This window comes from Ursus maritimus, unplaced genomic scaffold (genome assembly GCF_017311325.1).
Source record: "Ursus maritimus isolate PB19 unplaced genomic scaffold, ASM1731132v1 scaffold_21, whole genome shotgun sequence".
In the NCBI taxonomy this organism is placed as follows: Eukaryota; Metazoa; Chordata; class Mammalia; order Carnivora; family Ursidae; genus Ursus; species Ursus maritimus.
This window is the reverse complement of record NW_024424564.1, coordinates 45,332,205-45,341,634: the sequence shown is the minus strand read 5'-3', so window position 1 is coordinate 45,341,634 and position 9,430 is coordinate 45,332,205. Positions and strand designations below refer to the sequence as shown.

Genomic DNA, 9,430 nt, shown 5'->3' with positions numbered 1-9,430 from the left:
TAAAACACCCTAAAACGTCCACAAAGACATGGGGAGGTATGGGAGGGCCAGTGGACTTGGAGTAGAGGGGACCTTTGGCAGCAACCATCCTGTGTGACCTTAAGTCTGTCCTTGCACCTCTCTGGATCTCAGTTTTCTCGTCAGTAAAATGAGATGTAATACTACCTGCTTCGCGGATGTGTTGTGAGGATTAAATGCAAAAAAAGGAAGGAAGGAAGGAAGGAAGGAAGGAAGGGAAAAAGAAAAAGGGAAAGGGAAAGGGAAAGGAAAAGGATCTCTAGTTCAGGGTTCAGCATGTGTCAGGGGCTCCGTGGATACCCGAACCTTCCCTGTCTTTCCCTTCTGAGGTCATTTCCAATCTCAAAACGCCATACATCTCTGCGGGAAAGAAGGATACATGAGGTTGTGTGTGTGTACCAGGGCCTGGAAAATAAAATAAAATGCCTTCCCCCATTCTGTAAGGAAGCAGTAAAAACCTGGGACAAGGCACAAGACAGACAATGAAAGCCTGACTTGAGAGCAGGGTGGGGGTAGGGGCAGGGTGAGCACGGTGACTGCATTAAATGGAGAACAACAATTCAATACCCTGCTATCATCCTTCATCAAACTACAGAAATAGAAACCAGACAAACACATTATGTGAAGGGCAAAAGGGTTGGCAAGGTTCTGGCCTATAGGAAAAACCCAGGTTCAATAGTGCCATGAGTGGAGGGAGGTAGGGAAGTGAGGTCAAAGTCAATAGCGGGGCTTGTGTTGGAAGGACTGGTTTTATAGTCCTAATGAGGCTTAAACATCACACGTTCCTCTTTTGTTGAACTCAGTTTCTCATTAGGCTCTGTATCTGCTCCCGGATCAGCCAGCCACATGGCAGGAGCTGCTTTCACTTCCTCTGGCCGATGAATTATCAAGGGTATTCTCCGCCTTTCTTTTTTGGGAAAAGAAAGCTTTGGAGTAGAAAATGCTCTCTTCTATTTATATCTACCCTTCTCTCTCTGATTAGAGAGATGATAAATTTTGGGGAAGGACTCAGGCCCCAAGCTCTGTCTTTATTTAGACAAGTGCATGGTTAAGACAGCACTTCTAAGATCATCTGCTCTGCTCCAGGTCTTTTTATCTGTTCTTCCAGGGGGGATGTGAAAGCGAGGCTGGGTTTTTGAATTATTTTCAGGATTGTCGGAATAGCCACATGTTTGTGCCAAGCTCTGTGCTCAGTGCTAGGGACACAGAAATCAAGTAAGGGATTAAGAAAAGGTTCATATTTTCAAAGAGTTTTACAAATACAGAGATGTATCCTACCAGCTTGTCTGATGGCTGTTGGTAACCAGAGTACTGGGTTAACAATAACCGGCATTTGATTAGATCCTTCATAAGATGTATTACAGCCGTCCTCCCTTATCCACACGGGATACTTTCCACGACCCCTAGTGGATGCCTGAAACTGTGGATAGTACTGAACCCCCTATATACTATTTTTTTTCTATTCATAGATATCTACAACAAACTTTAATTTATAAATTAGGCACAGTAAGAGATTAACAACAACAATAATAAAATAAAATAATTTTAACAATAACTGTAATTCAAGTTATAGGAATGTAGTCTCTCTCTCTCAAAATACCTTGTCGTCCTGTACTCACCCTTCTTCTTGTGGTGATAGGAAATGATCAAATGCCACCATGATGAGACGACCTGCGGTGAAGGATGAATGACGCAGGCATTGTGATGTAACATCAGGCTACTATGACTTTCTGACAACTTCTCAGAAAGGGGATCATCTGCTTCCATGACTACCTGAACTGGTGGAAAGCAAAACCACCGATAAGGGGGGACTACTGCATTTCCTATGGCCGCACAATAACCCTGTGGCTTGGTGCTTGGGCACCCACTTAGCTCTTCCAGTCTCCGTTTGAGGACCACGGCCAGGACTAACTCCAGTCCCAGTGATCTGACCCCCTTCACTGCTATTACCTCCTAGTAGAATGTTTCTCTTGGTGAACAGTACTGAATCCCTCCTAAGCCCTTTCAGGCACAAAAGAATTTGCTCACTTTTGTTTTTGTTTTTGTTTTTTTTTAAATAATTTTTATTTTGTTGTATTAGTCACCATACAGTACATCCCCAGCTCATTTTTGATCAGAACCCATATCCCGGGAAACTCCTCCTCGCTTTTAAAGACCCAAAAGAAACATAACATTCTCAGTGAAGCTTGTCCTATCTCCCCCAGGCAGGAGGAGTTCCATCTTCCTATATGCTCCTAGAGCTGCTGGCACATATAATAATCATATTAATAAGGATAATAGGAGTAATAATAGTAGTAAAAAGGTCTAAGTTACCATTTGCTGAGTGTATCTATGAGCCCCGTGTCACGTTAAGTGCTTCGCATGCATTATTTAATGCTCAAAAGAACCCAAGGGAGACACTATTATTATCCTCAGTTTATAGATTATATGAATTAGGAGTTAAGTTTGGCTGCAGGTAGAAACCTGTTCACGGTGGCTTAACCAAACAGGAACTTATTTTGCTCAAATAACAATAAATTAGAGGTAGATGGGCTAAGGCTGCTATGGTGGTTCCATAATATCATTCTTAGCATGTGGCTTTTGTCACTGTGGAGACAAGACATCTGCTGTTTTCCAATCTGTGTTGCAGGCAGGAGGAAGGGTAAACAGCAAAGGATGAAGGGCAAAGAGCCTCTTTTTCCTGGGGTTTTGTCTTATTAGTTGGGAAGGGACGCCATCCCTCACCTACATCTTGCTGGCCAGAACCGTGTTATGTGGCCACCCTTAGCTACCAGGGAGCCTGAGAATTCTACTTTTTTTTTTCTTTTTAAAGCTGGGCAGGTTTCTGCTCTGACAAAGCGAAGCTAGAGTTCTGCTAGTAAGGAAGAAGAGGCAGATGGATATTGGATTAGAAACTACCCATTCTTGTCCCACAAATGAAGAAAGTGGGCATCAGAGATACTCAGGGTCTTGTCCAAGGTCAGATTGTGGCCCAGGCATATTCCAAACTACGTCTCTTTGACGCCAGAGACCATGTCCTTGACTGCTATGAGAGATGACCTCCTTAGCACGATATGTTACAATTGTCTTTTTATTTGTTCATTCCTTCTTCCCTAGCCTGTGAGCTCCTTGGTACCAGGAATCAGTTCTGCTCACCTTGGTATCCCAGACTCTTGCCCATAGTTTGTTAAGTGGATAAATGACTAAATGTTAGGACTTCAGTAGTTTCTGCAGCTAAAAGTTCTTTCTAGGAAAATATTCTTTAATTGTCCTCTTCCTCTGTAATGTTTTATAACGTGTTCCCAAACAGGTAACTGTAGATGTGATATGCAGGAAAGAATCTGGTCTTTGTGTCACCATGGGTGCCTCTGGCCTCTTCTATTAGTTACACGCTTCTAGTCTCTCTCTCCCTAAATGCTTCATGCTTATTTACAGGGCAGGGTCCAATTTCTCTCTGTTCTGCCTGGTCATTCAAACATTTCAATACTACATCACTATATTTCTTAGGGACATGTGTACTACTTGAATAACACTGATTTGAGTCACAAGCAGCCCTGATCCCAAATCTCATTTCTTGCCGGGCCTTGGAGCAGACCAGGAAGGACGTCGCTAGCATCATTTAGACTCCAGGATTTCGGCAAGGCAGGTAGGGACGGGAAGAGAATTTTTAAGATACCAATTTGGAAGGTGAAATTTTCAGAAAGCCAGCCACTCACTGATGTCCCTAGGTTAAAGAGAAAAAAAAAATCGTTGTTCCACAGGCCATCAGGAAATATCCTGATTTTTCTTCAAAGCCATAACGCTTGGTCGGACAGGTTCAAGCCCCATCAGCTGTGGTGATGCTGCCAACAGGGACCATGACTTAGATTGGGGTTGCCCAATTCAGCTCAAGAATAGGCTTGCAGGCATTTGGACTTCCAACTTAATGGAATACTTAATACTGCCCAAGTAGCAGTATTAAGAGATGTTGGGCTTCTCTTTCCAGCCCTATGGGCCCCTAGCCAGTAGCTTACAGTCACTAAACAAATTGGATGATAAATATTTACCACTTGTTAAGCAGTTCCTATATGTTAGGTGCCATGCTAAGTGCATTATTTTGTCTCATTTAATCCTTAGAACAACACTGTGACTGTTATTGTCATCTTACAAACAAGGAATATAAGGCTTAGTGAAAATATATGATTTGCCTGACACAGTGGTTGCACCAAGGGGTGATTTGGGGAACTCTGTCTGCCTATCTTTACCTCTATCAGCCGCACTGAAACCATCTGATGTAAATTTAGAAACTCATAGTAGTGATACTGATAGTCTTTGATCTTGATAATGAACTTTTTTACACTCTCATTTAAAATGTGAATAAAATGGTCATGGTAATAGTAATAATAATAGCTAACATTTATTGAGCGCTTACTGTTGGGCAATTTGTTTGAAGTTCTTAATATGTGATAACTCCTTTAAGCCTCACAATAATCCCTTCAGGGTGGTACTATTATTATTTTTTTAAAGATTTTATTTATCAGAGGAGAGAGAGCGAGCACGTGCATGAGTACACAAGCAGGGGGAGTGGCAGGCAGAGGGAGACAGGGACTTGATCCCAGGACCCTGGGATCATGACCTGAGTCGAAGGCAGATGCTTAACTGACTGAGCCACCCAGGTATCTCAGGGAGGTGCTATAATTATCTTAATTTTTAGATGAAGAAAGTGAGGCAGGAGGCTAGGCAGTTTTTATAAGGCAAACACGACTTGTAAGTGGCAGAGCTAAAGCTTGGCTATTTTTATTGATCTATAACACGGCTTAGATTAAAAAAAAAAGTGCTTGCTATGAAAACTTTGCTTTAAGGCAATCCCTTCAGTCCTCCCTTCCAAGCAGTGTGCAGGCCCTAAATCCCTTCTGTATAGAAATTCTTAAGTCATCACTGGCTCAACATCACATGGGTAGTAGGTAGTAAAGCTTGGATTCAAATTTGTGTGGGTCTGACTCCAAAGCAGGGATCTTTACCACTGTACTCTTCTAGCACTAGCCAGGTTAAACTCAAGTTCAAAGGACAAATCACAGACCCATCTGGAAATGACCTTAGAAATCATCTAACCCATTTCTCAACCTCAGCATTATTGACACTCTGGGCTGGATAACTGTTGTGGGGACTGTCCTATTCATAGCAGGATGTTGAACAATGACGTTCCTGGCCTCTACCCACTAGATGTCAGATTTACCCCTCATCACCCCCCAGTTGTAACAATCAAATATGTCTCCTGATGTTGACAAATGTCCTGGGAGAGAGGGGAAGGGGCAAAATCGCCCTGGTTGCCAACCACTGATCTAAACCATCTCCTCATTTTACAAATGATGGAGCAGGGGTCCAAAGAGATGAAGTAATTTGGTTAAGCTAGGTAGCCGAATCCAGGTCATTCACGCAGCATCACCGCCATCCGTATAATGTACAGGGCATATGTGGAACTCAGGGGAAGTAGATGCGCTCTTGGTCCTTACGGTCTGGGAGGAGAGAAAAGCTACTGCACATACATCTCCAATTGCACGACGTTGGGAAGCAATAGTGTTGCACAGGCAGCGAGGTGCAGGGAATACGATCTGGTGTCCTGAGCTCTGATCAGCCACTTTTTAGCTGCAGTAGTTAACTAAGCTTCAGGTTCGTCATCAACGAAACGGAGATCATGGTATTTACTTTGCCTGTACCAACAGCTTCAAAGGCGTCTGTGAACGCCTTCTGCGAACTGTAAAGCTCTTACAAACATCAGGTGTTATTAAGATGATCAGGAATGCGATGATAATTATGATTAAAGTCATTGAGAACTGGGAGAGAGCCCTGTAGTGGTGGCTTCATTCCTGGACCTTACAAGCCGATGTCCCCTTTCTTCTGCGGGAAGGGGAGCAGGCACAGAGCCCTCTTCAACAGAGCGCCTCTCTCCTCGCCCGGAACCAACGCGGCCACTGGGCGAACTCGGGTCACAACTTCGCACCACTAGCCCAGCCCGGCCCGGCCCTTGGGTCTCTCAAGCTCCGCCCGCCCTGGGCTGTGGCCCCGCCCCTAAAGCGCAGACTCCGCCTCCTCCGAGAGGGCCGGCACTCCAGCGGCGCGGCGACTCCAGGACAAGCCCTCGCCCGGGCCGGAGATTCCCGAACTCCCCCGATCTCTTCCCGGCCTCCCTCGGACGCCCGGAGCGGAGGCGGCGGAGATTGCCGAGGGGCGCTGGCCCCGCCCCCACCCCGCCTCCACCGCCCCCGCCCCGCCACAGCCTCCCGCGCGGGCTGGAGTCCCAGATCCCGGTCCCTCCCTCCTCCTTTCTCGCCGCCCGCCTTCCCGGGGCTGCCACAGTGGCGGGTCGGAGGCTCCCGGCCAGTCAGCTCGTTCCGGCCCCGAGCCCCTCCTCCCCCCCAAACAAACAGCCCTCCCCACGCCTCGGGAGCCCGGACCGCCCCCTTCCTCCCTCGGCCCGGCGTGTGGCGAGGGACAGTGTGAAGGAGCGAGCGCGGGCCGCCGGGCGAGCTCCGTGAGTGCGAGAGGCGGGGCGCGCGGCGGGCCGGGTCGGGGTCGCGTGTGCGCCTGGGGGCGCGTGCGAGTGCCCGTCGCGACCCGCCGGCCGCCGCGAGCGAGCCGCCGGCGAGCGACGAGCGTCCACAGGCAGCCGCCGAGGGGCGCCGGGCCCGCGCGCGCGCACGCACGCACGCACGCGGGGGCGGGGGCAGGCGCGCGCCCGCCTGTCGCGACAGTCGGGGCCGAGGCCCAGGGGGAGGTGGCCTGTCGCGGGTCGCCCGGCTCCCGGAGGCGAGGGGGGCGCGGGCGGATGGCGGAAGGCGCCCAGCCGCAGCAGCCACCTCAGCTCGGGCCCGGCGCCGCTGCCCGGGGGATGAAGCGGGAGTCGGAGCTGGAGCTGCCGGTGCCCGGAGGGGGAGGAGACGGAGCCGAGCCCGGCCTGAGCAAGCGGCCGCGCACCGAGGAGGCGGCGGCCGACGGCGGCGGCGGGATGCAGGTGACCGCGCGGGACGGCGCCCCGTTACGGCGGGGGTGCGGCGCGGGGGCCGTGAGGGCGGCGGGGGCCGGGAGCGGGAGGGTCTCCGGGGGTCCTGGCTTCGAGGTGGGAGGGGGCCGGTCGGGGCCTGGTTGGGAAGGTGGGGCGGGCTCCCCCGTCTTGGAGGCGAAGGGTGCAGGAGGAGCCCCGCGTGCCCAAGAGGGTCCTGATTCCTGAGGGGGCGGGGGGCCCGACGCGTGAATAGGTTTTGGGGGGGAAATCGAACATGGTTGAGGTGGATTCCATTTCTTCAGACCCTTCCTTAGTTCCTTGGCGTGGAGTGGAAGCCGGGTGATCCTGGGTTGCCCAGAGAGCCGCTGCACTGAGTCGAGGACGGGGCGGGGTGGGGGTGGGGGGACAGTGGTGGGAAACCTCCCAAGAAGGAGTACCTTTTTGGCAGCCCTTAGACACGCGGGGATGGGGAAGGGGAGCGGCATTATAAAGGAGGGGAGTGAAAAGCGAGAAAACTCCTCGAGAGCCTAAAGGGGATGTGGCTTAGCTTGTGGGTTCAATCAGTTACACAAGGACTGTGAGAAGTACCAGGAGTTCGGTAGTGGTGTGGGGACACTGTGGTGCTCGGTCTCATTAACTTTGTGGAGCATGCTAATGAGTTTGGAGAGAGACACGGGACATGCCCCTCCTTACTTTGCCAGTTGCTTCTTACATGGCCGAGGATACCAACCCGCTCTGTAATGTCCTGGGGTATAAAAGGAAATTTGTAGGGCTGTTGGGAGACTGGATTCTGAGTTGTGGACTCAAGGATAAACTGGCTGATTTGGGTAGGGAATGGGAAAGGTAGTGATGATATCAATTGGCTCTGTAGTTTGAAGAAGAGCTGAAACCTTTTGGACCTTTTAGGATTTGGCCTCTGTTCACAAAATAGTTGCTGTGAAATGGTGGAGCTCACCTACCAGCAATTGTTTAGAGACCTGCCTAATTCTCTTAGAATCATAGAATGTTAGAGATAGAAGGGACCAGAGACATCATCTTTTCCAGGGGTTCTTCACCTGGATAGACTTGGAAGATTCTTATGTTGAATAGTTTACATGCACTTTTTGGTGGTGGTGGGGGAAGTCAGTAGTTTTCGTCTTTCGTGGGTTTTTTGGTTTTGGGGGTTTTTTTTTGGGAGGGGAGTCAAGTCTCAAAATGTTTTAACCACCACATTTTATAGATGGGGACTCAAAAGTCCAGAGAAAACTAGTGACTTGCCTAAGGCCACCCGGTTAGCTGGTAGCGAAACTAACACTAGAAGCGTAGTCTTCTAATTCCTATTCCTGTGCTCTCTCCATTACACCACTCTTGGAAATCCCTGCAGTGCTAAAAGACTTCCTGTGCTCTGCTCCCAGCTTTTCAAGGCTCTGCCTGACTTCCTGTGTTAGAGACCGAGCTGTATTTAAGCGTGGCATGTTTGCTGTGTGCTTATGGGTCTCCTTTGCAGAGGCCACTCAGTTACTTGTGTTGGTTTGGGTAAAGTGACCCTCTTGCTGTTTATTTTTGAATTCTTTTGTTTTGTTTGCCTGCTTTTGTTCTCCATCAGAACTCTTGTCAGGCAGAGGGATCGTGAGAACTAAAAGCTCAGGGCCATGGAAAAAATATTGAGGAACATGGGAGACTTCAGGTGAGGTGGGTTAACATTGGCTGATCAGAAGAGATGACTGGATGTGGGTGCTGGTGAGCACTGTCTGCTTGGTGTGTGTATAAATCTGTATATGTCCGTATTCATTCATTGTTCCTGTCAATCACAGTTAACAAACACCCCCCTCCCTTTCCTCTCCTTTCCTCCTGGGGCCCATTATTTGCTGGTTGCCTTCAAATTGGCTAAGGATAGTATTTGGAAATGCTGCAGTGTATAGGGACTTTGGAGTATGCAGAGGAAGGAGTGGATTAGGCCCTTTGGGTACAAATGGGCAACTTAGAGCTATCCCATAGAGAATCTTTTTCTCACTCTGTGTATTTGTGGATCTTTATTTATTTTTCAGGTCATGCATTCTCATTGCTGTAATTCTGACACACCATGTCACACAGGTATTCAAGTCATCATTGATCTAGCTCCCTGCCTTCAACTAGCTGTATGCTTTTGGGAAAATTCCTTCTTTGGGGGCCTCTGTTTCCTTAGTTGTAAAATAAAGGCTTTGTTTCTAAATCATCTTCTAAAAAATATATCAGGTTCCCTGACCTTAAGGTGCTTGGTGTTTCCAGTCTGGGTGGAGAGACAAAAATGGGTGAAAAATTAAAAAAAGAGCATGCACATGTGAATGTGTGGTTTTGTGTGTGTGTGTAAGTTCCAGAGGAACAGGAGCAGAGATAACCACGGGGTGGATGCATGTCACAAGTCATTGCATAATTTAGAGCCAAAGTATAACGAGGATTTGTGCCAATGGGTCCAGAAGAAGAGATGGTCAG

The 9,430-nt window shown here is 48.7% G+C and overlaps 1 protein-coding gene across 8 annotated transcripts in view; it reads left to right on the top strand.

The window, feature by feature from the left end:
* The first annotated feature begins 6,773 nt into the window (after positions 1 to 6,773).
* The window catches only part of RBFOX2 (RNA binding fox-1 homolog 2), a 269,160-nt gene continuing 266,503 nt past the window's right edge, over positions 6,774 to 9,430 (top strand). For 3 of the 8 annotated variants that reach the window (XM_040637449.1, XM_040637445.1, XM_040637450.1), the window contains exon 1: positions 6,779 to 6,988. In XM_040637449.1, the coding sequence (XP_040493383.1) occupies positions 6,803 to 6,988 (186 nt within the window). In that variant the 5' untranslated portion in view covers positions 6,779 to 6,802. Of the gene's footprint in view, positions 6,989 to 9,430 lie in introns of all 8 variants that reach the window. The other 5 variants (XM_040637444.1, XM_040637446.1, XM_040637443.1 and 2 more) reach the window with 5 other exon arrangements.